Source organism: Bubalus bubalis, chromosome 12, assembly GCF_019923935.1.
Source record: "Bubalus bubalis isolate 160015118507 breed Murrah chromosome 12, NDDB_SH_1, whole genome shotgun sequence".
Taxonomy (NCBI): Eukaryota; Metazoa; Chordata; class Mammalia; order Artiodactyla; family Bovidae; genus Bubalus; species Bubalus bubalis.
The window spans coordinates 25274682-25302414 of record NC_059168.1 but is presented as its reverse complement, the minus strand read 5'-3'; the positions used below and the strand labels follow the sequence as shown (position 1 = coordinate 25302414).

The 27733-nt window shown below is 46.6% G+C and overlaps 1 protein-coding gene across 10 annotated transcripts in view; it reads left to right on the top strand.

Annotated features, from left to right (window-relative positions):
* THADA (THADA armadillo repeat containing) overlaps positions 1 to 27733 on the top strand; it is a 332984-nt gene that overhangs the window by 276696 nt on the left and 28555 nt on the right. For 9 of the 10 annotated variants that reach the window (XM_025260937.3, XM_025260934.3, XM_044925857.2 and 6 more), the window contains 4 exons: positions 297 to 415; positions 829 to 901; positions 3305 to 3458; positions 7131 to 7262. In XM_025260937.3, coding sequence (XP_025116722.2) covers positions 297 to 415; positions 829 to 901; positions 3305 to 3458; positions 7131 to 7262 — 478 coding nt within the window. Of the gene's footprint in view, positions 1 to 296; positions 416 to 828; positions 902 to 3304; positions 3459 to 7130; positions 7263 to 14978; positions 15639 to 27733 lie in introns of those variants that run through there. The other variant, XM_044925859.2, reaches the window with a different exon arrangement.

Sequence of the window (27733 nt, the reverse complement as noted above, 5' to 3'; positions counted from 1 at the left end):
GTCGGGAGCTAAGATTGCATATGCCTAGTGGTATGGTCAGAAATTAAAAAAAAAAAATTTTAAAGGAAAGGGCGCTGACCTAGGAATATGGCGTCTAGCCTCTGATCTCACTATGCTACTGCTCCCAGCTGTCTTGTTCTCTCAAAGCTGTTAAGGGGGAAAAAAAGAAGACAGTGGGAGCTTTCTGAGAGCTAGACTTCCTTATCCAAACAAGTGATTATTTTATTTAGATTCTGAAGGCTTTTTTCTGAGGTGTTTGTGTGTTTGTTTGTTTTCCCTGGGTCTGGCTCACATAGATACTGAAAATTCTCCATTGCCTGGACCCCAGTGAGTGGCTCCCTCAGACAGAGGACCGTGTCCATCTCAGCTCAAAGGAGTTCCTGATCTGGACAATGGATCTTGCTTCCCATGAAAGGTTTGCCCCAGTGCTCCCCATGCAAACTTGGTACCACCCGTGGTCCCATCAGTTATTTATGTGATGAACCTGAGCACAGCCCTGGCCTAAGGACTCAGGTCTTGTATTTCTTTCTAAGTGTCAGGCTGTGTTCTCAGCCCAAGCAATAGAATGATGTCAGAGTTTCCCATTAATTACCAAAAGGTAATTGCTTCCAGAAGCATTTGTGTAGCCACGAGGTAGAGATTTCCAGTCTTCACAGCCACATGGAGTACAGACTGTCTGCAAAAACCATATATATATATATATATTTTGATTGATTGATTTTACTTATTTTCATAATTGTATATTTATTGAAGTGTACTTGCCTTACAGTACTATATTAATTTCAGGGTGATTTTTTCTTTGGAATGTCTTCTGGCTCACCTTTCTAGGTCTGAAATTCAAAGTGAAGCTCTGAGACTCACCTCCAAAGTGATTGCCCACCACATGCAGATGTGTGACGAGGTAAGGTTGATTCCCCTGTGCTAGGGGCTAGATTTCTGTTCTCTGACTTCCCTGGAGGGTGTCAGTAAAAGTACATCATCCCACAGGCAAAATCTGTGGCACGGGTGTGTAGCTTCTGCAAGAACATTGTTCATGTTGATTTTTCACTTTGGTTATAACTTGAGAAGAATTCTGTGAGCACCTTGTTTAGCATTTCTCTTCTTTTGTTCTGGGCACATTTGATTAAAGTCCATGAGGGTGACTCTATAATCCATTCATGTTATTTTTTAAGATTTCACATATAAGTGATATTTGTCTTTCTCTGTCTGTTGCTGCTGCTAAGTCGCTTCAGTCGTGTCCAACTCTGTGCGACCCCATAGACGGCAGCTCACCAGGCTCCCCCGTCCCTGGGATTCTCCAGGCAAGAACACTGGAGTGGGTTGCCATTTCCTTCTCCAATGCATGAAAGAAAAGTGAAAGTGAAGTCACTCAGTCGTGTCTGACTCCTAGCAACCCCATGGACTGCAGCCTACCAGGCTCCTCCGCCCATGGGATTTTCCAGGCAAGAGTACCAGAGTGGGTTGCCATTGCCTTCTCCATTCTCTGTCTGACTTACTTCATTAATATAATAATCTCTAAGTCCATCCATGATGCCACAAATTGCATTTTTTTCTTTTTCTGGGCTGAGTAACATTCCATTGTGTATATACACCACATCTTTATTGTGGATAAAGTTGATGGGTACTTAGGTTGCCTCCATGTCCTGCCTAATGTAAATAGTGCTGCTGTGCACACTGGGGTGCATGTATCTTTTTGAATTAGAGTTTTCTTCTGATATATGACTAGGAATGGAGTTGTAGGATCAATGGCAGCTCTATTTTTAATTTTTTAAGGAACCTCCATATTGTTCTGCATAGTGGCCTTACCAATTTACATTCCTACCAACAGTATAGGAGGATTCCCTTTTCTCCACACCCCCTTCAGCATTTAATATTTGTAGACTTTTTAATGATAGCCATTCTAATTGGTGTGAGGTGATACCTCACTGTAGTTTCGATTTGCATTTCTCTAATAGTGGTATTGAGCATCTTTTCGTGTGCCTGTTGGCCATCTGTATGATTCAATTTATATGCAATGTCCAGAACAGACAAATCCATAAAGATAGAAAATAGACTAATGGTTTAGGGGTGGGGAGAGGGGGAGCTGACAGGATGGGGGTGATAACTAAAGGATACAGGGCTTCTCTTTTTGCTGATTAAAATGTTCTAAAATTGACTCTGGTGGTGGTGGTACACACATATCTGTGAATGTACTAAAAATCATTGAACTATGTATTTAAAAGGGTGAATTATATGCTATGCATATCTCAATATTAGCTGTTACTAAAAAGAAGAGTTGACTCATTGGAAAAGACCCTGTTGCTGGGAGGGATTGGGGGCAGGAGGAGAAGGGGACGACAGAGGATGAGATGGCTGGATGGCATCACCGACTCGATGGACGTGAGTCTGAGTGAACTCCAGGGAGTTGGTGATGGACAGGGAGGCCTGGCGTGCTGCGATTCATGGGGTTGCAAGGAGTTGGACAGGACTGAGCGACTGAACTGAACTGACTGATAAAGAAACAACAATAGGGTTTTGTTTTAACAATAATGTTGGTTAGGATGCTGCTTTAAATGTAACAGAAACTCAGAAATACAGTGGCTTAAACCAGAAAGAAGCAATCCAAAACAGAGAGTGACTCGACAGTATTGACCCCCCAGACCCTTCTACCTTGTTCTGCTGTCCTTAGCATAGCTTCCATTCTAAGGTCCCAGATAGTTGCGGCAGCTCCCATCACCTTGTCTTCATTAAACTAGCAGGAAGGAGAAACCCAGGATGTGAGGTTCACACCCGTTTCCTTACATATGACCTAAAATTGCACAGATGCCACTTTTAATGGCATCTTATTAGTCAGAACTTAAACACAAGTTATGCCCCAACACAAGGGAACCTGGGAAATGTAGTCTTCAGCTGAGTACCCACATGCCCAGGCAAAAATCTAGGCTTCTGTTACTAAAGATAGAGAATCTGGTTTGGGGGACAACAGGTATTGACTGCCACAGTCTTCTCCCAGAAGTTTTGTCTTTACCAAAGCTATCAAATACATCAGTGTTCTAATAACCTGATTTGCATCCGAAAAGACTCCTGGAACTTGTTCTCTCATTACAGCGACTCCACATTACTGAAGGATCACATTTCCTTCCCTGGAGTTGTTTTTTTCTCCCTAGTTGGAATGGAAAAGCAGCTAATAAACCTTTCTTCCTTTCTCCTGCGCTGAGAGCTAACTTGCAGATCCAGTGTGGTATACACTATGTTCTCATCCCTAATTCCCTGTCTGCTCATGTTGCCTCTTCTGAATTAGTGTACGTACACTTTGTACTTTCAGACCAGAGACTTGGTGGCCCCCAGCCTGCAGCAGTGGGTTCAGTTGGTTGTCTCTTCCTGTGGAGATCATCTGCCCACAGAGTCCAGGCTGGCTGCTGCTGAAGTTCTTGCCAGCACTGCACCATTTTTCCTCACCAACCCCCAACCCATTCTTGGTAAGTGCACTGAGCTGCTGTCTGGCGGGGGCTGGGGAGGGATGCGGCATCCATTGTACCAAATACACTAAAAAAATGTGAATAGATGCTCTAGGTTACAAAAGAAGGGAGGATGAAAGATGAAAGATGGCAGCATGCACCGTACCTTTATATCTTTGAACGATATTCCCATCCTCTCCATTCCTACTCTAATTACTTTTCACCAACAGCTTCCTAACTGGCCTCTTTTTTTTTTAGTCTTGTCCCCCAAGCCATTCTCCTTATGCTTCCAAGAGCCCTCTGTGGTCTTTCTGAAATACAGATCTGAGCATTTCCCTCCACTGCTTGAAGCCTTTGAGTGGGTGCCCATTGCCTTCAGGATGAAACCTAAATACTCTTTAGCCTGGCTCAGAAGGCCCTTCCTCTTCCATGCCCTGGCCACTTCTTCTTCCTCACCAGCCCCCAGGCCCCACGCGTCATCAGCAGGGAACAGTTCTCTAAACAAACTGCTGCTTGACTGACTTCTCTTTGTCTTTCAAGACAGCCTAACTATCACCCCTCTCAGGAAGCCTGTTGGAGTGATCCTGATGAGAAATGAATGGGTGAGAGTGAAGAGTAGCCTTGAGGAAGAGAAAAGGCCAGGCTTGAAGGCATTTAGGAAGGAGACTCAGCAGGACTTGGTGTTGAGGTTACTCTAAAGGGAACAGTCAAGGGTGACTTCCAGGTTTCTGGCTTAAGTGACTGGAAAGATTGCTATGAATGAGTGTTCATTGAAATGAAAGAAAGTTCATTTCCCGGAAAGTAGTTTTAAGTTTAAAGCATCTTTGGGATTCCTGGCGGTCCAGTGGTTAAGACTCCATGCTTCCACTACAGGGGACACAGGTTCTGTCCCCGGTGATGGAATTTTCTACATGCTGCACAGCATGGCCAAAAAATAAAATAAAAAGGTTTAAGGCATCTTTGGGAAAGAAAGGTAGAGATATTTTGAAATCAGACGGATGTACAGTTCCAACTATATTGTCCACGTTCTTGTCTCTTTCCTCACTGTTACCCCCTATCATTCAAGAGTAATAATTAGGAAAGAGCATCATATCAATGGAGGTTGAGAAAACCAAGCTTTAGGAAATCCAAAGGAATTAAAAAAGCATAGGGGTTTTTGTTTTCACTTGAAGATATTTTTTCAGATTGTAGTGTTTTGTTTTTTCTTTTTTTTAACTTTTTATTTTGTATCGGGGTATAGCTGATTAAGAGGCAATGTTGTGATAGTTTCAGGTGAACAAGGAAGGGATTCAACCATTTTGTTTTGTTTTAAACATAGGGTTTCATAAATGGAAAACTCAGGACCCAGAGCAAAGTCTCAGTACTGACCCTGCCCCTCTCCTGCCATCTTACACTCACATTAACCACACTGGGATTCTCTTCCATCCGTTACTGGAATTCTGTTTTTGTACTCCTCCTCCATGCCCAGCCCTGGAGAATAAATCATGGTCCCTGCATCCAGGGAGCTTTTAGTATAGTTGTGGAGAAAACATTTTCAGAATAAAAGAGAGAATTGCTTTTTCAGATGGTGAGTTTCAAATTTTAAGTGTTATCAGAGTTCAAACCAATCAAGTGTCTCATGTCCCTGGATCTCTCTGAGGAACAGTTGTCTTTGGTATCTTCTTAAATCTTTCTTCTAAGTGACTTTTAGGCATTTTTTTCACACCCACAGGGGAACTTAAAAGGGGAGCTGCTACCATTTTTGTTTAATCATTGGACCCAGAAGAATAAGAGCCAAGGTTTATATACTTCGGTGACACTTCTCCGGGGAGGATAATATCATTTTGCAGCACATTTTCCGGGTGACTTTGGCTGTTCTAACCCAAGTTCATGTCAGGAAACTGTATATGGAATAATGTAGAATTCCTGAGTGAAATTGAGTCCTGGGCAAAAGCCATTAGTTCATCATGAATTGCTGGAGCTGGTTAGAGCATTATAGGCAATGAGGAAGGAGGTCGGTGGTAGCTGATGGCCTGCAATAACATGAAAAACAGATACAGAACTGAGAAGCAGAAGACATAAAAGTGCATGGAGACAAGTGAAGGACAGACCAAAGTTGTTTAAGGAGAAAGAAAAATTGAAATGGACTAAAGAGGAAAGATCGAGGACTTTCAGGGTATAAGAAAATATTAAGAAGGGAAAATTTGAAACCCGAGAACAAATAGAATGGATAGATTCTTGAGAGAGTAGCGTTGACATATATACACTGTGTGCGTGCCTGCTGAGTTGCTTCGGTTGTTCCCAACTCTGCGATCCTATGGACTATAGCCCACCAGGCTCCTCTGTCCATGGATTCTCCAGGCAAGAATACTGGAGTGGGTTGCCGTCCCCTCCTCCAGGGGATCGTCACAACCCAGGGACTGAACCAGCATCTCTTAAGTCTTTTGCATCTGCAGGCAGGTTCTTTACCACTATCACCATCTGGGGAGCCCCATATATATACTACCATGTGTAAAACAGATAGCTAGGGAGAAGCTGCTATATAAAACAGGGAATTTGGCTCGGTGCTCTGTGACCACCTAGAGTAGTGGGATGGAGGGGAGGCTCAGGAGGGAGGGGATATATGTGTCCTTAAGCTGATTTGTGTTGTTGTACAGCAGAAACACAGTATTATTGTAAAGCAATTATCCTCCAGTTAAAAAAATAAAAATCATAAATAAAAAGAAAAAAATGAATGAAATAATATTCAACTCCAAAAAAAAAAAAAAGGAAAGAGTAAAATTTAAAGCCAGATTTATAACAGACCAGAGAGCACAAACCCCAGAGGGAGCCATCACTATTCTCGGAATGACTGAATCGTTGGTGGCAGTTGTGGACGGATGTGGGAGAGAGTAGGATAAGGAGAGTTCTCAGGGCAGAGTTGGTTCCCCACTAAGCAGGCAGGGGATGGTGAGTGGTGGTCTTCCTGGCGGCCCACCCCACCTGGGCAGCATGCCTCCTTCCTCTGAGGCCCCGCCCCTTCCCACTCTCATGCAGCCCACCTCCCTTACACCAGCCCCAGGGACCTTGCCTCTGTGGTGAGTCACAGCCACACGTTCCCAGCCCTGCCTTCCCCTCACCGTGTGTTCTCCACCTGATGTCCACTTCGGTCGCTCAAGGGCAGACGCTCTCTGATCCTTCTCTGTGGTCCCCAGCAGCACCAGGCATGTGGACTTGACAGGGTCCCTGCCCAGGGGGCGGCGGCGGTCAGGACATGGTGCAGCCTATATCGTGGCTCTTTGCTTTTTTCAGTTCTTGCTGCCCCCTCCCCCCCCAAGCATAATCTTGATTGAAACTTTGCTTTCAGAATTTATAAGCTCAAACAGTCACTCAGATCAACACTTGGCTAGTTTCCCCAGAGCACTCTTGAGGCATAAAGTTTCATTCCTGAGAAATATGAGTCATTGTGGACAGCTAGGCCTGAGTCAGCCAGGTCATACCTTCTCTGAGGGCCTTGCCTGGGGCCTCCAAAAGCCTTTCCTATTCCAAAGGACATTTCCAAACCTGCCCCCTTAGGGTCCTCACTGTTCCTGTTTTATCTGACTGTCAGGTCTCCCTTCCTTGCAATACCCACAAAAAAAGGAATAACTCATTCAGTACCGGATTTGAAGCAGTTATTTGTGCCAGCCTGTAGATTGCATCCTAGGTAATCTGAATTCTTTTTGGCCTTCTTAGGACTGCAGGATACGCTTGCTCTCTGGAAATGTGTCCTCACCCTCCTGCAGAGTGAGGAGCAAGTTGTCCGAGATGCAGCCACGGAAACTGTGATGACCGCCATGTCACAGGAGAACACTCGCCAGTCAACAGGTACTTTGTTCTTATCTCTCTTCGATGCCTCAGAGCTCTTGGACAGGAGTTGACGCATTTTCTGTGAAGGGCCAGAGAGTGAATCTTTTAGGCCATTCATTCTCTGTCTGAACTCTGCCATTTAGTGAGAAAGCTGCCTAAGCAATAGGTAAACAAGTGACTGTGTTCCAATAAAGCTTTATTTACAAAAGCAGGTGGCTGCCCAGATTTGATCTGCTAGCCACAGTTTGCTGACATCTCCTCTAGGACATCATAGAGAAAAACTGCTTTACCTTCTCTTGTTTACATGGTCATCTGTTTTAAGTAAGGCCAAGTCTGAATTTTCTCCGTGGTTACATAATCCAGGAATTACAGATCCATCATTTGGTTCCTCCATGCATTTCAAGTTGATCCTCCTCATGCCTTGGCTCTTCATTCGGTGGTGACAGGAGGCCAGAGGGGAGTGGAAAGAGGAGCAGCCTAGATGAGTAGTTCTGAGTTCATAACCACTCAGCTCATAATATGAGCTTTTTTAGAGCTCTTGGCGCTGGTTACCTGTATGTGAGGGCAAGTGCTGTGGAAGCAAAAGGGAACTCCAGGCTAAAGACAGAAAATGGACCTCTGGGTAGAAGGGACAGGGCTAAGTGGAATAGAAGCAAGGTGACGCCTCTAAACAAATGGCCATATGGGACGGTAACTGCTCTGGTAGACTTGAATTCCCTGCATTTGGGGCTAGATCTCAGGAAAGAGCTCTGGGCCAGCCATCCCAAAGGGGAGAAGAACACCATTTTGAGACAAGTAGTCACAAGCTGAGCAAGGAAGTTTACATTAATGAATAGCAGAATGGGAGGGGAAGCAGCCATATAGTGTTGGTACCTGACTCGAGGTCCCTCATTCCCCTGGGAGCTTCTTCTGGAATGTGTGAACTTCTCCATACTTGAGTCATCTCTTATATTGGTCTGGTCACTTTTCTCTGCATATGTAGAGGAAGCTAGTGTGTTAGTAATCTCCCATGATACTACTCAAGTTTAGCCAGGATCAGCTTGGCCTCTCAGTGGGAAAACCTTCAGCTTGGCACTGCGGGCATTGTGCAAGCAGCCTTCTCCCATCCCTGTCCCAAGCTTTCAGAGTTCCTCATACCCCAAATTCTGCCATGAATGATTTATTCCTTTTTCCAATTATACATGTTCCTTAGAAGGATACATGGAGCACCCAGCAAGTGCTCAGCAAGCATTTGGTAGAATGTAATACTCACTAGATTACTATAGGACCCTCTCACCAAACATGGCAAAGATCATTTCATGCTGGAATTCATAAGTGGGCTTCTTCTCTCCTAATCTTTAGAGTATTTGCCCTACTACTTTGATATCTTTCCGAATTTTTCCAAGTTCATTACTGTGTGCTCCCTCCTTCTGGTTTTTCTCAAGAAATAGAAATCAGGAATTGTATATTCAGTGTCTTTTGCATGTAGACTTCCATGTGTGAAAGCCTCGAGAGGTGAGTAATGTAAAAGGCTACTTGTCTTTGTATTCCCCATCTTGATCTATAAAATTGAGGTGCGAAAAAGATAAGAATCTAGACCGATTAAATGTAGTATGTCACCCTGAACCAGATCCTGTACTGGAGGGGTGAAAAGCCATACGGAAAATGATTAGAATAGCTGACAGCATTGAAATATTGTCTGTAGATTAAAATCAATATTAAATTTCCTGAATCTGATAACCGTACAATAGTTTTGTAAGAGTGTTTTTATTCTTAGGAAATGGACATCTGAAATATTAAGGTGGAGAAGGGCACAGTGACTGCCACTTACTCTCAAATGGCTCAGAAAAAATAAAATTGTGTGTGTAAGTAGTAAACACAAGTAGTTACTATACTTGCATCTTTTCTGTATGCTTAAAATTATTTCAAAATAAAATGTTTTTTTGAAAATCCAATTCCACAACTAGAAAAGACTAATACAGTATATATATTGATAGATCATCTGCCTGGTTGTCGGGTATTCCACCCCCCAGTGTAATTTCTCTCACGTAAATTATGTGAAAACATCCTGCCCCACCTCCACCTTTTTTAAAAACTCATTTTAAGTGAATTTTGCATCCAAAATACTCAAAGCCAAGCCAGATTCCTCGCATTCAGAGGTCTCAGCAGCATGACGTCACTGTGTGAGGATATCATTCACCGTGTCCCCGTGTGTTCTCTGTTCTGCCTGATAGCAATGCTTAGACAGAACCTCCATAATGCAACGTGGTTTTCTTAAGCAAAAAAATTCACATCTTTCTGCTTTAGATGGAAAGCAACTGAGAACTGGGCACCACGCCCTGATTTTTTGCTCTAGTCAGTGTTTAGCCAGCTGATTCACTAGAACAGTATTGTCTTGTTTTGACATCTCTCAAGGATACCAAGCAGCTGATGGTTAAGTTTTCACATTCCTTGAACATACAGGGGTTTTCTAGAATACTCTGCTACTGGCTTGCTCTTTGGTGTTCCAAGTTAATTGTTACTACTGAGTCTTAAGTACATTGAAAAGGGTGGTGGTGGTTTAATCGCTAAGTTGTGTCCAACTTGCGTGGTCCCAGGGACTATAGCCCACCAGGCTCCTCTGTCCATAGTATTTCCTAGGCAAGAATCCTGGAGTGGGTTGCCATTTCCTTCTCCAGGGGGTCTTACTGACCTTGAAAATGTGCTGTGTGTGTTGTGCTTCTTCACTGCTTTGTCTGACTCTTTGCGACACCATGGCCAGCCAAGCTCCTCTGTCCATAGAGATTCTCCAGGCAAGAACACTGGAGTGGGTTGCCTTGCCCTCCTCCAGGGGATCTTCTCAACCCGGGGATCGAACCCAAGTCTCCAGCATTGCAGGCAGATTCTTTACCATCCGAGCCACCAGGGAATTTGAAAATACATGTACATAATTTTGTCCTCAAATCAGTGGTTTAAAAAGTGCCACAGTAAAATAATCATATTAAATGAGGCTAATACTTAATGGCTTCTTTGAGAAGGCTAAGTGTTAATTCTTCTCCTCCTAAGAAAGAAAGAAACCATGAGGAGTCCTTGCCGCTGAGATCTCATCCTATAAATGATGGCTGGATAGGGACAGAAGGAGCTCTGTGCTCATACTGACAACCTGTTGGGGGTGTGGAGAAGTTGGGGTACATTTTGTTTGTGGGGCCTGGGGAGGTTCCTCAGAGTGGAGCTGCCCAAAGCAAGGGATAAGCTGCACACAAATGAGAGCATTTCAACGTGGAAGAAAAAGCCGGAGCCAGACTTGAAGTTGAGGGCAACTTGAGAGCTTTCTGGGGAGCAGCTGGCGGATGTGTGTGGCCAGATCACAGGCTGAGGCCAGGGAAGCGGAGCAGGAATCAAAGATAGAAAAGCAGGGGCGGCCACCACACTTGGCTTTGAATCCCAGGCCAAAGACCTTCTCTATAGGTGAAGGGAGACCGGCGAGGGTTCAGACAGAGGAGTAATGCTGCCAGGAATGTGGACCTGAGGCGCTCTTTCTAGAAGCCTCATGTGAGATGGATCAGGGCTGGAGACGCGTCAGTGGAGGGTGAGACAGATCAGCTGGGAGCTGGTATCAAGCATCCACGGGCTTCCCTAGTGGTTCAGATGGTAAAGAATCTGCCTGCGATGCCCAGGTTCGATCCCTGGGTTGGGAAGATCACCTGGAGAAGGGAATAGCAACCCACTCCAGTATTCTTGCCTGGAGAATCCCATGGACAGAGGGGCCTGGTGGGCTAATGTCCTCATGAGCTGCCTTCAGCAGTGATGGGATGGAGAGAGTGTGGGGTAGACTCAAGAGGACTGGGGGCTGTGCTCGTGGGCGGTGGGAGAGAAGGGAAAGCGGAGCTGACTTCAAGGCTTCAAACCTGGGAGGTGTCCAAGGGAGGTACCTGAACACGCCTCTGGCACTGACAGAGCAGGAGGACTGGAGCGTTCCAGGAAGTGAACCTACCAGGAATCAGGAAAGGCATGTAGAGGCCACAGTCACCGTGATCTGGGACAGAGTATTCCTTAGGCCTTGGAGCGTCGGCAATGGAAAATGAGAGGGCAGAGGGGGATCTTTATCTGCTGGAGGAACAGCACGCACTGTTGGCTCTGTCCTCCCCTCTCCAGTACACAGCGCAGTGCTGCTGGGAGGCCCAGCACTCCACCACAAAGCATGGAAGAGGCCTGCCTGAAACCAGTCACTATGCACACAGCCGGCTTGAGGTAGAAGTTTGTGGTGTGAATTAGTTAATGATTCTGGAAGGCCTGGAGGAAATAACTTGGTGTTTAGATAGCCCTCGGGAGGGTGGATTTGTTGTTCACCTCTTTGCCTGCCGAGTTCCACTGTGCTCCAGCACGTGCTGCACCCCACACGGTCACCTGGAAGGTGGAACTCCTCGGCTGTTAATAACACTCTGAGCACCCCTGAGGCTCCCTCAGCTTTGGACGTGAGGAAGCCCCATCAGCGGGACCTGCCCCACCGATCGTCTCCCCTCCCCTCTACACCAGTCACAGCATGCTAAGAGGAACAGAAGAAATGGCGCATGTGGTGTTTCTTGTGTGCGTGCGTGCCAAGTCACTTCAATCATGTCCCACTTTGCGACACCATGGACTGTAGCCCAACAGGCTCCTCTATCCTTGGGATTCTCTAGGCAAGAATACTGGAGTGGGTTGCCGTGCCCTCCTCCCGGAATCCAACCTGCGTCTCTTACATCTCCTGCATTAGCAGGTGGGCTCTGTACCACTAGCACCACCTGGGAAGCCCCGGGACTCAAGAGGAGGGGATTGAAATTCTCAGGAGGGAAGAGACAGTGTTCAGTCAGGACTCCAGGTGGGGCTGCACCTCACTCCTGCCCCTGCTCTGACTTGACATCAAGCCCTGAAATGCTCTGGAAAGTGCTCTCATGGCAGATGCAGGAGACACTAAAGGCCATCGCCGGGCTGCTCCTACTTCCCGGGCTCTCTGCTTCCACCTGAGCAGCTCGCTCACTTCTGTCTTACAGATTCATACCCCAGGATTTCACATCCGAGCTCATTTGAACAAGCGCTTCCATATGAGGCAAAAAAAAAAAAAGAAAAAAACCCAGCCTGGACACTGTTTAAATTGGAATCACTAGATTTGTGTGACTCTGCGTGAGGCAGAGTTCTAGGTGGAAGCAGCAGGGGAGGCTTGTGAAGGTACAAACTTCAACCGCCTGTTTAGGAGGAGAGGATGAAAGGCACCTTCGAAAAACAACACACCCAGAGGTGTAGAAGATGGCCAAAATTCAGCAAGTTGAGGTTATTCCATAGCCTTTAAAAAAAAATTCTATTGAAGTATAGTTAATTTATAATGTATTAATTTCTGCCGTACAGCAAAGTGATTCAGTTATACGTACATATATTCTTGACATTTTCTTTTCCTTGTGGTTTATTACAGGATACTCTGCTATATAGTAGGACCTTGATATTTATCCATCCTGTGTATGACAGTTTCCATAGCCTTTCCTTTTTTTGTAGAACCCTTTGTCTCTGATACACAGTCTCTGCTGGGTCTCACTTGATACAGTGGCGTCAGACTTGAAAACTCTAGGATAAGAGGACGGAGGGTCTGACCTGAGGGGTGCTGCAGAGATGGCTGAATCTAGAGGCCTGAGGTGGAACCCTGCATGCTCACCTTGCAGAGGGGGTGCTCACTGTGAGCCAGAGGAGATGCAGGGGGCAGGCTGTGGTGCTCGAGCCTGCTCTGGCCTTCTGAAGCACCCTCCTCAGGCTCCTCACCTTCTCTGGCTATCCCTCCTCTTCCAGCTTCAGCCAGGGAATGCCACCTGATTCAGAAGCCCTCCTTCCTTTCCTTGTTTCTGTTTATGAGATTCAAAAAAAGTTTCTGATACCCAAGAGTCGCTTTGGTTGATGCAGGAAAAGAAAGAAGCCAGTTAACAAGGAGGTCCAGACCTCAATCCACTGTCAGTGTTTAGGTTCAAGAATGATGACTTCGTGGTAGGAACTTTGTTTTTGTTTTTTTAGATATAACTGAGATAAAAGGCAGAAACTTTCTTATGAAGAGAGAGTTATAAAAGAATAAAGGACTTTTGGGAAAGAGAGACAGATACAGAAATGGAGAGAGAAGCGAGCACACGTTTCCTCATGGACATGAGCCATGGGTGGTTCTTTTCCTTGGAGTACTAGCTCCAAGGAGTTCTTACCCCTCCCTTCCACCATGTCCCCCACCACAAAGCAATTATAGAATGCCTGTTCATTCTGCCAAATAGAAATGTTTAGGGATGACACCCTAAATCCCACCTTCTCTGCAATGCCCCTCACCTTCCAAGATCTCCCCTTTTTCTGAACTCCTGCAGCAGTTTGGTTATTAACAGCCTTTGATTTCCTACTCTTTTATCATTTGCTCTTTCATACACTTTAGTTCTATCTTCCCAACTAGCCCATGAGTTTAGAGACTGTCTTCTATTAGGTACACAGTAGGTACTCAGTTGGTGTTGATAGCTGATCTTCCACCACAATAGGCCACCTACCAGTCGGTAGGGGCATCATCAGTCATGAGTTCCCTGAGGATATTAGAGTGCCCTTTGAAACAACAAAGCTCCAAAACGGGCAGACTGACCCTCCCTGCTAGGACTGGCCCAGGGCGCTATGCGTGGTGTTCATTGCTTCGGACAATCTGGAGAGGCCGTCTTTGTGCATGACTCACTGTCTGGGGCTTGTGGGGTAAGAATTGGCAGCCCCACCAGACTGTTTGGTCCTTCCTCACTCACACCTCTTGGGTCTGAGTCTCAGATTGCAGGGCCAGGGAGCCAGCCTGGGGACTCTGGGCCATGGCCCTGGGGTAACCAGGAAACACTGCCGGGGCCTCCGTGCTCTGCATGAGGGCCACAGAGATCCGAGAACACGGATGGAGCTTAGCAGAGAGGCGGAAGAGTGTAGACAGGAGTAGGATGTAGAGAACTTGAGACTCAGAGGTGAGAGAACCAGGCAGGAGGCAGGTGGTCATAGTCTTATTTGTCGGGCTAATTGGAAACAGTTACACAGCCAGGACAAGGTGAGGAAGAAGAGAGCCGACGCCTGGTCAGTTTTCCCCTAGACATGTTCCTCCCCCTTCCACACACCGCCCGCGCCTCACACATAGACACGCCACACTGTCTTCACCACACAGAGCCCCAGGGACCGCATGAGAGTGTGAACGTGGCTCACGCGCTCCGGCCCTTGAGCGAGCCGGGAGGGAGACCGGGTCACTGTGACATTACACAGCAGCCCTGCGGTGGCCGTTCTGTCAGCAAAGCCCGAGGCCCACGGGCTTCGTGCTGAGTCACAGACAGCTCCATCCTGGAACTTCCAGAGCCTCCCACCGGCCATGTGCCCGGCGGAAGGCCCTGCTCTGTTCCTGGTTCCTGCAGGTTCTCAGGGTTCAGTCCTCTGGGTCTGGCCTCCCTCCTGCCTCGGCCTTCCAACAGCTTCTTTCCTCTTCTACTCAGATACACTGTCTCCAAAGTGTCTCTTCTGTTCGGAGGCCCCGGAGACTGGCCCCAGCCTCCATTTTGGACCTTTAAGCCCCCATGAGTGTCATCTCACACGCAGGTACCAAATCCCTGTTTCTCAAGAACAGTGACCACCACGCTAGAATTCCCCTCATAACTGCCTCGAAGCCTGACCTAAATGCCCCTGGGGACAAGCTAAACTTACTTGCCTCGCTCATTCCTTGTGCGTATTTTTAAGTTCTGAATTGTTTTCTCACTCCTCCTCTTACTCCTACAGAGATAAACCACAGGTTTTTCTTTTACTATTTAAGTATGAGGCCAGAAGTGGTGACATCATGCATATTCATCCAACAAATATTTGCAAAGTGCCTGTCCACAAGGTTTGTTTCACGTGCCAGTTCAAGCTACCAGGATCTCTCACCTGGACATTGGCGGAAACTTCCAGCCTGGCCTTCCTGCCTCTGTTCTCGTCTTCTCGTCTGCCGGCAGCCCACAGTCTCTGATGTTGTTGAAGGGCCCTTCTTAGGGAACAGATCGGAGGAGGTTGCCCCGTCCTCAGACCTTCCCTTCCTTCTCGGAATAAAACCCCACTCCTGAAGTAACAGACAAAGCCCTCCCCAACCTCACCCCTGCCTCTCTTTCCAGCCTCATCCCCTGCTAGGCCCTCTCCCTCTCTCTCAGCTCCAGCACCCTGGCCTCCTGTGGGGGTCCTGTGACTCATGAAGCCTCAGGGCCTTTGCACTAGCTGAGCCCACTGCTTGGAACGGTCTCCTCTGGTCCCACACAGCTGACTCCTTGTCTTGTCAATCTCAGCTTCAGTGTCATGCCTGCAGAGATGCCTTGACCACCCCACCCAGTTTACACTTACCACTCAGTCATTTGCTGATACTTCACCCTGCTGATTTTATTCTCTGCATGGTTCTTGGACCCTCTTATTATTTTACTGTTTACTTACCTTGTTATTTGTCTCTCTCCACCAGAATAAAGGGCTTCCCAGGTGGCACTAGTGGTAAAGAACCCACCTGCCAACGCAGGAGACGTAAGAGATGGGAGTTCGATCCCCGGATCAGGAAAATCCCCTGAAGGAGGACAGGGCAACCCACTCTAATATTTTTGCCTGGAGAATCCCATGGACAGAGGAGCCTGGTGGGCTACAGTCCATAGAATCTCAAAGAGTGGGACATGAAGCGACTTAACATGCATGCACCAGAATAAAAATTCCAGGGATTTAGGATTTTTGCTTGCTTTGCTTGTTACTGTATTCCCAGAACCTGGTACATAATAGATGCTCAACAAAAATCACTCTTGATGATCAATGGAATGGAGGGATGTATAATAACAGTAGTTAAACCCAATAGAGATTAGTGTGTTTTTAGAAACGACTTAAGGTAGAAGAGGTAGAGCTGTGTGGATGCTCGGCTGTGGAGTTGCCCTGAGATGGTGGGTCCTTGTTGCTGTTGCTGCTGCTAAGTCGCTTCAGTCATGTCCGACTCTGTGTGACCCCATAGATGGCAGCCCACCATGCTCCCCCATCCCTGGGATTCTCCAGGGTCCTTGTTAGGGCAGGTTAACTCAGCCACAGTTAGACCCACCTCTTCTGCAGTGGCAGGTCCTGGATGAATTCCCCCTCTCCCTCCCATTCCATCCTGTCCTTTACTTGAGCAAGGGTTTCATCTGTGGGGGCCCCTGGGTCAAGCATGGGGCTGGCCCTGGGAAGTGCCCAGCCAGGGAACACCTTTCAGTTGATCATCAGGCTATGGTCAGTGGGCTGGGACCCATGCCAAATGAATCCATCTGGAAGGCAAACATTGGTGGCTGCAGCTCTGAGAATGAGGGCCCCTTCTTCCTGGGGCCCTGGTCTGGGTGTGTAGGCCAGGGCAGGGTGGGCCAGCAGGGGAGGAGAACATTTCCCTCTGGAGGCTCCTGCTTCATTTTACCTTTTGTGATCTTCACAGTCACTCTGCGAAATACTTCACTCTCTTCATTTTACTATCTTCTGAATTTCTCTGAAATTTCTCTGAAATTCAGAGAATTGAAGTAATGGACCCCGGGTCTTGTGGGAGATAAGTTTCAAGTTGGAATTGGCCAAGTTTCAAGTTGGAGTTCAGCATCCTGTGGTGACAAAGGCTTTTCACTTCTGTGGTGACAAAGGCTTTGCACTCAACACTTCTTCTAAGACAGGAAAAGGAGTCTAAGCCGAGCCTCTGGGTTTGGAACCTAGGAGTTAATAGAAAGTAGACATTGGGAGTCTTCTAAACGCAGTGCTGTGTTTAAAGAAGACGACACTGGAATCATAACCAGGAAAATGGATTGGAGCCCCAAGACTTCAGACACACAGAATTTATCCTAGAAAAGGGAACAGAAGTTGTGGCGGCCGGGGCAGTTGCAGCCAGACGTGGCAGGAGGTCCTCTGTGAATGCTGAGTGTGCCCCTATTTTCCTGTCCTTCCTAGAGAAAAGGAATCACCCGATCTGGGGGTTTTAGAGCCTCTACTTTACAGTTGGGGAAATGGAAGCCCAGGTAAATAAGTGATTTCCCCAGTGTCACATAATTAGTAAGGAAATGAGGCCTAAAACACAGACCCCCGAGACACAGAAAAGTGCTTCTCTCCACTGCTCCCCAAGCTGTTATCAATTTATAGAAACGAAGTGACAGAAATGTCAGGTGCCCACTGAGAATAATCCAGACTTCTGGGTCAGAGAGAACCCATCGAGGGTAAGGTGGATGCTGTCGCATAAGGCAGAGGAAATGGAAGGTTCCCTAGAAGAGAGAGCTTGGAGGAACTCCAGCATCATAGGGGTGGAAGAACAGAGTGTTCTATGAAACCAGGCATCTCCCAGCAATAAAACCACACCCTGCCGTCAGCCCTGAGATTCCACAGCCTTGCTCCCTCCTGGGCCTTCTCCCAGGGCCATCTGGATGTCCATCTATATTCTCAGTAGGTTCCAGGGAAGGAAACAACAAGTTAGGAATTGTGATGCTAACTCCCAAGCAGACCCTGGCATTGCCTGGGCAGAGGGCAAGGGGAAATGGCTGTTGAAGCGGAGTAGCTGAGCAGGAATTAGTTCTGTATTTTCCCATTTATTCCTTCAAGACTATCATGTGTGATCAAGACAGGAGCCCCACACACCCACCCCAGGTTCGGTGGACTGACCCAGCAGAGCCCCAGTTAACATGTACCAAATGTCCTTCCCATCAGTCGCCGTCCCAGGAAGCCTGGGCTCCTGACGTTCACCTGCGTCTCACTGAGTGTGTCACTGGCAGCCGCCCCCACTGATGTGCAGAAGCAGACGCAGACTAATGCTCTGGTCTTAAATCAGAGCAGGTTACCACCGCCGCGGGGTACCCTGCCTCCACCTAGTTGCTAGGGTGATGGGATTGTTTCCATGGCCTCCCAGTGACTAAGCCTCAGAGGGACAACAACCGGCTCCTCTAGAGGAAATGACAGTCATTTTTGCATCATTTTGCCTCCCCTATTGCTGCTCATGAAAGCTCCCGGGGCACAAGGTGACGGCCCCACGGGTAATGATGAACCCACAGTCTGGGGCTCAGGCCATATGGTGCTGGTGTGGGTTTCATCTTCCCTCTTTGTCAGGGCGAGCCCAGTGCCCTGTGATCCTCATTCTCCTGCTCGTGGCCTCAACTCTCCTCTTCTGCGCTTCCGTTCCCGACCTCAGGGCCCGCCACGTTCCCCCGAGAGAGAGGCCACGTCAGGATGTAAGGGTCTCGTGTGCACCCGTGTGTGCAGTCTTCCCTTTTGAAACCTAAGCCAGTTTCATGAGTTGGGGTCCTTTCTCTGTCAGGGATGACCAGAGATGGCCCCCATCTCCATTTACCCCTGGGCTGCTTAGGACGACTGGGGCCAGCAGCACCCCCAGCCTCCACCCCAGCTTCAGGCCTGACTCCCACTCTCAGAGAGTGGAAGTCTCTTCCACTGTGGTGGGCACTGACCCGTGTTCTTCCCAGCCCCACCGAGTACTCTCACCGACAGACTTGCCAAAGAACATCTTCTTCTGGTCCCAGCAACCAAAGGATGGTCTAACGCAAACTGTTATAACATAGCTACTGCCTGAAAAGTCACGTCTGGCCGCCACACTAGCCCCTCATTCCTCAGCATCCTGTCAGAGACTTGTAAGGCCCTCATCCTGCCTACGAAACCCTTGAGCCGTGTTCTCAAGTCTCTCAGAGCGGTAGCCTGGTCTTCCATGACCCTGCTGCTCTTTTTTGACTTTAGGAACCCATGTAGCAGGAGCTGTAGACAGAACAAAACGGGAGGTGGCTCTGGTAATGACAGGGCATCTCCAGGAGTGTTTTTATCTGTGTGCACAGGAAAGAGGTGTGTGTGTGTGTGTGTGTGTGTGTGTGTGTGTGTGTGTACCTTTAGATCATGAATGGGTTGGTGGGTTATAAATCCATATGCCCTCAGGATGGCTCTTTGTAGACCATACACAGCAGCAGTTAGGAGGTAAGTGTATCAAGAGGAGTTCTGAGGAGAGCAGGATTTTAGGAGATTATGGTCTGGCCAGTTTTCTGATGTATCAGAACTGAGGATGGAGGAAGTGTTCCCACCATCATCTAAATGAGGAACTCCTCACTGTATTGCAGTAATCCAGCTTTTCCAAAGCGATTTCTCGTGAGGCTTATGCACAGGAGTGAGGGCGAAAGCATCAGGTGAGGATCAGAGACAAAGGTCGGCCTTGCCGGCAACTCACCTCCTCTGTCTCTTCGTCTCTCTCTCTATTTCCCTCTCTATCCTCCCCCCACCTTCAGGTGAAGTGCCCCAGTTACAGGAACACAGTTAAAGATCTTAGTTTGGGGCCCATCTTAAAATGGACTTTCTAAGGTATTTTCTTGGGGTTTCAGACTGGAGACAGCTGATGTCTAGATTTGGCACCTGTAACAGACCCAAGTGAAAAGCCGCCTAAATGAATGAGTGGCGTGTCCCTCCCTTCTCACAGAAAGGCTGGTGGACAGCTGAGGCTCCACCGTCATCAGGGACCCACACTCCCCTTCTTGGTGCCCTCCCAGTCTCAGTCTCAACTGTCCCTCTCGTGGTCCAAGACAGCAGTTCCGGCTCCCACCGCCACATCCACCATGCAGTGAGCGGGAGAAAGGCAGTCGCATACACCCCTTCCAGTGGCACCCCATCAGCCAGGACTTGGCCGTGTGCTACACGGCTCGGCATAAGAGGCTCGGAAATATGACGCCTATGCAGCTAGAAAGCCTGTTCCTATGTACGGAGGGGAAATTGATCTGGAGAGATGGGACCATCACGTCTCGCCATTTCCCATCTTCTTGTTTTCATACAGATACTAATTACTGAGTTCCTGGAAAGTTCTGGCCACTTGCTAATCGCCAGGGACACAGACATAATTAAGATACAGCCTCTGGCCTTAAGCTATTGGGAGTTTACCCTCTCAGGTGTTATTTACTTAAAATCAACAGGGTTTCCCTGTATTTGCATCCAAATTATTTTTTTTAGCAGCTCGTATGGCTAATTTTGTAAGAAAAGGAGGTTAATCAATAATCCACAATAAGATTTTAATCTACAATTTCTCACTGCCTTGATAAGTTTAATTGCTTATCTCTGTTGCGTTTCTTAGGAACACACATCACTCAAATTGCGAACAGACTTTATTAGGAGGCAAGATTACAAGCCTTGCAGTGGCAATACCCGTAGCTAGAATTTACTGGAAAAGTATCTCTTTAATGGGGAAACCACACTTAGAACAGACCCAAGAGTGGGGAGTAGGGGAGAGAGTCCCAGGGTCATCTCTTTACATATATCTTACCCATTCCCTCTGTGCTTTTGCCCATATTGACCTTGTGCCTGGTATGTCCTCATTTTGTTGTTGTTTAATTGCCAGTCATGTCTGACTCTTTGCGACCCATGGACTATAGCCCTCTAGGCTCCACGGTCCATGGGACTCTCCAGGCAAGAATACTGGAGTGTGTTGTATGCCCTTATCTACCAACATAAATGGTAATGGTTCTGTAAGGCCCAGCTCCAGGTCCTTCTTTCCCACAAAACCTTCCAGGCATTTGTATTCTCTTTCCTTTTGTCAGACTCACACTGCTAAGGTCTTCCATTGTTTCTTGGTTATGATCCCACCCACACCATAAACTTCTTAAGGTCAGGAGCCTTCATCAGAGCAAAAATGGGTAAACTTCTCGAGTCACTCATGTCAGGCTGACATATTGTCCTGAAGCATGTTTTAGTTTTTTGGGGGTTTTTTTGAGAGAGAAATGAACACACAAGATTGGAGGTGGGCAGCTCCCCGTGGGTCAGAGTCCCCTTCCCAGCCTCATGACAAGTCCAGGGGTTCCCAGTGATCCAAACAAAGCTGGGTCTTTAGATTAGGATGGATTGTCAGGGGCTCCCCAATCCATCCTGTCTCGTTACACTAGAAAATGAAATTTTCCTGATCTGTTTCAAAGCCAGTCATAGAATATAGTGGTTCTGCTTCAAAGTCACCAGTGTGTTACTTTTCTTTCAAAAGCATAAGAAAAAAAGTCAGATTCTTACCCTCTCCTCCTCCTTAATCTGTTCCAAATGAAAGCTTCGAGGAGGAAAACTCCCAGAACCTACTGTGTTCAGCAAATTGGTTTCTGCTGTGAAGCGGGGCTGGGCTGGGGAATGGAGTTAGGAAAATATATGGAACGTGACGTAAAAGATTCGGTTTGTGTTTGGAAAAGGATTCAGGTTGTTTTCAGGTTTTGAGTTACAGCTTGGGTGAGTTTGAAGAAGCAGCATTGAGCGCCAGCTCCACCCATGACCCTCACAGCCTTTGTGGGCTTTTCATTCGGCTTTTCCTACCTTGGCCATCCCGGTTCAAGATGCCTGGCTTGGCAGGCTGGCTGGGGAACCTTCCTTCATAAATAACTCCCTGGGAAGACAGGAGTGATAACAGACTTTAAGTGGGAGCTGAACTGCCTTAAGCACTTAGGAAAGGCCATGCAGAAGTCTGGTCCAGGAACTTTCCTTGCAAAGGCACGTGAGTGCTCTTCAAGTTTTCAGTTGGGTTACTCTAATTTTATTATTCCTCTAACCTCTCTAACCAGCAGGGTGACTGAGGCTCTGATTGTGAGCCCTGTTCTTATTTTTCACACTCTATTTTTATACTTTGAAGCTGTGGTTATAAAATATACACTCAGAAATGTTGGCTCTGCACCCACAAGACCCAGGAGGCTCTCCAGACGCATGGTGCCAGAGTTGCTCCCACAGGGCTCCTCCCCTAGCCCTGGCCTTTCAGGGAGGAACAGGGGACAGAAGTTGCTGTAAGACATTGGTTCTACCATGAGCAGAATTCTGACCAAGAATTTTACATTTGACTCTGAGAAATTGGCAGGTATATTTTTCTAGTGGCTCCCCAAATGCCCTTGGGTAGCAAGAAAATCAAACCAGTCTATCCTAAAGGAAATCAACCCTGAGTATTCATTGGAAGGATGGATGCTGAAGCTGAAGCTGCAATACTTTGGCCACCTGATGAGAAGATCTGACTCACTGGAAAAGACCCTGATGCTGGGAAAGATTGAAGGCCAAAGTAGAAGAGGGAAGCACAGGATGAGATGGTTGAATTGCATCACCAATTCAGTGGACATTAGTTTGAGCAAACTCTGGAAAATAGTGAAGGACAGGGAAGCCTGACGTGCTGCTGTCCATGGGATCACAGAGTCGGACACGACTGAGCGACTGAACAACAACGAAATGCACAACAACGGGGCAGAACCCTTAAAAGCAGAAGTTCCAGTTTCAGACAAAAGATTCATTTATCTTAATGTGGACAATTTTTCTGGCCCCCATCTTCCTCACCATCCATGCAGGAGGTGTGAGCCTCAGGACACTTAGGTAAAGACAATAAGAAAAAGCAGCTTCGTTTGTGTCTCACTGCCATTAGCCAGAAATGGTTGTCAGTTCATGTCATTCTAGAATTCAGAGACTGGGCACAAGAAATCATCCCAAGTGCCAACCATCTTGTGTTCTATTCTGCCAGTTCCAACCCCTCCCTCCATCTTCTTGCCATCTTTTCCCCCAAACTCCTCCCTACCCTGTCCTTCCTCCAACCAGAAAACATCTAGGAATCTCCTGACATTGTTTCTACCTTGGCTCCAAGCAATGCTGGGTCTTTTTGAACAGACTTGTCCATAAATCTTAGATTGTTTTTCATCTTTGAAAAAGCCGCTTCTATCAGCAAGTCATTATTCACATGTCAGGGGCAGGGAAAAGTTCACTGAATTTCAAATGTTAATTTCTTTTCACTCCAGTTTACATCTACTCCCCAGAAACCACAGGATTTTTTTTTTTTTTTAATCAGTCCCAATAGCCAAGGTACCCTGTGACACAGCCTGCTAGAACCAAGGCCAGCCACCTGGGTATGGAGGAGGACAGGGGGTGGGAGAGCAGGCTTAGGTGTATGTAAATGAGAGTGGGCTGGCTCTGACCCATGGGGAAAAATAATTTCGGCTTCTCAGAGAGCAGAAAAACTATTGGTCTTACTTTAGAGTGATGGTTTGGAGAAACAGGTAATATAATGAAAAGCAAACACCCTCTTCCAACAACACAAGAGAAGAATCTGCACATGGACATCACCAGATGGTCAACACCGAAATCAGATTGATTATATTCTTTGCAGCCAAAGATGGAGAAGCTCTATACAGTCAACAAAAACAAGACCAGGAGCTGACTGTGGCTCAGATCATGAACTCCTTATTGCCAAATTCAGACTTACATTGAAGAAAGCGGGGAAAACCACTAGACCATTCACGTATGACCTAAATAAAATTCCTTATGATTATACAGTGGAAGTAAGAAATAGATTTAAGGGCCTAGATCTGATAGATAGAGTGCCTGATGAACTATGGACTGAGGTTTGTGACATTGTACAGGAGACAGGGATGAAGACCATCCCCATGGGAAAGAAATGCAAAAAAGCAAAATGGCTGTCTGGGGAGGCCTTACAAATAGCTGTGAAAAGAAGAGAAGCGAAAAGCAAAGGAGAAAAGGAAAGATATAAACATCTGAATGCAGAGTTCCAAAGAATAGTAAGAAGAGATAATAAAGCCTTCCTCAGGGATCAATGCAAAGAAACAGAGGAAAACAATAGAATGGGAAGGACTAGAGATCTCTTCAAGAAAATCAGAGATACCAAGGGAACATTTCATGCAAAGATGGGCTCGATAAAGGAGAGAAATGATATGGATCTAACAGAAGCAGAAAATATTAAAAAGAGGTAGCAAGAATACACAGAAGAACTGTACAAAAAAGATCTTCACGACCCAGATAATCAGGATGGTGTGATCACTCACCTAGAGCCAGACATCCTGGAATGTGAAGTCAAGTGGGCCTTAGAAAGCATCACTAGGAACAAAGCTAGTGGAGGTGATGGAATTCCAGTTGAGCTATTTCAAATCCTGAAAGATGATGCTGTGAAAGTGCTGCACTCAATATGCCAGCACATTTGGAAAACTCAGCAGTGGCCACAGGACTGGAAAAGGTCAGTTTTCATTCCAATCCCAAAGAAAGGCAATGCCAAAGAATGCTCAAACTACCACACAATTGCACTCATCTCACACACTAGTAAAGTAATGCTCAAAATTCTCCAAGCCAGGCTTCAGCAATACGTGAACCATGAATTTCCTAATGTTCAAGCTGGTTTTAGAAAAGGCAGAGGAACCAGAGATCAAATTGCCAACATCCGCTGGATCATGGAAAAAGCAAGAGAGTTCCAGAAAAACATCTATTTCTGCTTCATTGACTATGCCAAAGCCTTTGACTGTGTGGATCACAATAAACTGTGGAAAATTCTTCAAGAGATGGGAATACCAGACCACCTGACCTGTCTCTTGAGAAATCTGTATGCAGGTCAGGAAGCAACAGTTAGAACTGGACATGGAACAACAGACTGGTTCCAAATAGGAAAAGGAGTATGTCAAGGCTGTATATTGTCACCCTGCTTATTTAACTTATATGCAGAGTACATCATGAGAAACGCTGGACTGGAAGAAACACAAGCTGGAATCAAGATTGCCAGGAGAAATATCAATAACCTCAGATATGCAGATGACACCACCCTTATGGCAGAAAGTGAAGAGGAACCAAAAAGCCTCTTGATGAAAGTGAAAGTGGAGAGTGAAAAAGTTGGCTTAAAGCTCAACATTCAGAAAACTAAGACCATGGCTTCCAGTCCCATCACTTCATGGCAAATAGATGGGGAAACAGTGGAAACAGTGTCAGACTTTATTTTCTTGGGCTCCAAAATCACTACAGATGGTGACTGCAGCCATGAAATTAAAAGACGCTTACTCCTGGGAAGGAAAGTTAGGACCAACCTAGATAGCATATTCAAAAGCAGAGACATTACTTTGCCAACAAAGGTCCATCTAGTCAAGGCTATGGTTTTTCCTGTGGTCATGTATGGTTGTGAGAGTTGGACTATAAAGAAAGCTGAGCACTGAAGAATTGATGCTTTTGAACTGTGGTGTTGGAGAAGACTCTTGAGAGTCCCTTCGACTGCAAGGTGATCCAACCAGTCCATTCTGAAGGAGATCAGCCCTGGGATTTCTTTGGAAGGAATGATACTAAAGCTGAAACTCCAGTACTTTGGCCACCTCATGTGAAGAGTTGACTCATTGGAAAAGACTGTGATGGTGGGAGGGATTGGGGGCAGGAGGAGAAGGGGACGACAGAGGATGAGATGGCTGGATGGCATCACTGACTCTATGGACGTGAGTCTGAGTGAACTCCAGGAGTTGGTGATGGACAGGGAGGCCTGGCGTGCTGCGATTCATGGGGTCGCAGAGTCGGACACAACTGAGCGACTGAACTGAACTGAACCGATAAATTACAAATAGGCAATCCAGTATAATATAGCTAATGAGCTAGAATATACTTCACTTCCATGTTATAACAGCTAAAGGAGAGGTGAAGGGAGAGTGAATTTGGAGCCAATGGGAAGAGAAAAGAGGAAAGGAGGAAGAGAGAAAAGAGGAATGGGTCAAAGAAACCAACTCCCACACCAGGATCCAGCTCTTCCTGTCTTTCTGCTTTGAGATCCTCAGCAGGTTGACTTTTGACCTTGTGCTGGTTGTCACGGTTACAGGATACTGTTTGAATCTCCAGATAGCTGCTCAACATTCTAGGTAGGAAGGAAGGAGCAAAAACATACAGTTTGCTTATCACAAGGTTCTTTATCAGGAAGAAAAAAATGTTCCCAACCCCCTACCCCTAGTAGATATCTCTGCATATCTCCCTGACTAGATCTGGGAACATGGCCATCTCAGCTACCCAGGTAGGCCAAGAGAGGAAGAATCATGCAAAGGAGAATGAGATGGGGCTACATACATCACCTAGAGCTGTATGCATCACCTCCCATAACAGAGTTGAATTTCTGTTAGCAAGGAAGAAGGGCAGTGGCTGTTAGGTGGGCTCCAGATGAGAACTCTGTATGTCCCCAGGGAGTGCCATGACACATTAGGGGACTATATGTGGTCCAGCATGAAAGTGTGAGTAGGGTGGGAGAGGAAGGACCAGAACTGGAAAGGTGAGGGCAAGATCTTCCAAGGCCAGGAATGCCCTGCTAATGAATTCCCAGGTTCTAAGTAGGAAATTGAGACGATGATGAACAGTATCCAGAAGAGGGGAGGAGGCACCAGTGCCCTCTAAAGCAGTGGTTTTCACACTTCACTGTGTACACAGATGACCTCTGAGGATCTTGTGAAAATTAGTTTTTGATACAGTAGGTCTAGGATTCCACATTATTTCATGGATTCATGGGGGATGTTGATGTGGGTCAAGAGACCATACTCAGAGCTATAAAACCTGAAAGGGTTTTTCTTGAAAACAAATGTCCAGATGTGTTTGTTAAGCGTTTTTAACATAACTGCTAATATAACTGAAATAAGAATTAAGACTCAAATCATTAAATAAAAAAAGACAGTTACTCTTAGATTGAGTCCCCTCCCCCCCAGAAAAAGGCAGCATCTGATGTAATTTTTAGAAATCTGATTATTTCCATGTAACAGAAAAACCAAACCGACCATGGTTTGAACACAGTGGAAGTTCCTGTCTCTCTTGGGTTAAAGGGGTCCCCAGGGCGTTGTCCAGGCTGACTGGCAGCTCTCAGTCATGAGGGACCCCCTCTGACTTCCTCTGTCTTCCTGCTTCCCTCTCCTGACATGTGACTTCCATCCTCAAGGTCACTTCTTGGTCCCAGGTAGCTGCTGGGAGCCTCAGCCGTCCCAGTCCTCATTCCAGATGAGAAGAAAGGAAAGAATGAAGAGCAGTAACGCGCTCGCGCCTTCTCCCTCTTCAGGAGCCCTCCCAAAGTCCCATAGAGCACGCCTGTGGACCTCTCACTGGCCACACATTGATACTATGGCCACACTTAGCTGCACTGTGTGCCGAGAAGTGTTTTCTTTTGGCCTAGATGTATTACCTAGAGTTCTCATACTGAGGAAGAAGGGAGTGTCTCTAGCTGTGTCACTTTGACACAAGAGATACACCAAAAATGCCATGGAATGGTTGAAAATAAAGGGATGGACAGAACTATTCCAGGCAAATGGCAACCTAACAAAAGCAAAGGTGGCAAAAGAAATAGTAGACAAACTAAAATTTTGACAAAAACCAGGAAGATGGTCGTGCTTCCCAGGTGGCTCAGTTGTTAAGGAATTCACCTGGCAGTGTATGACCACGTGTTTGATTCCTGGGTTAGGAAGATCCCCTGGAGAAGAAAAGGACAACCTACTCCAGTATTCTTGCCTGGGAAATCCCATGGACAGAAGGACCTGGTGGGCTATAGTCCATGCGGTTGCAAAGAGCCGGACACGACATAGCAACTGAACAACAGGAAAGTTGTCAGAAAGGGATGCGCTGGATAGTGATAAAACATGTAATATACAAAGAAGATGTAACAGGTATAAACTTTCGTATATCGGGCAAAATAGCATCAAAATATGTATCCCCTTCAAAAAAGACACACTATAAGAAATATTAGGGGAAAAAATTGTTAGAATTACAATCAAAGTAAGATACTT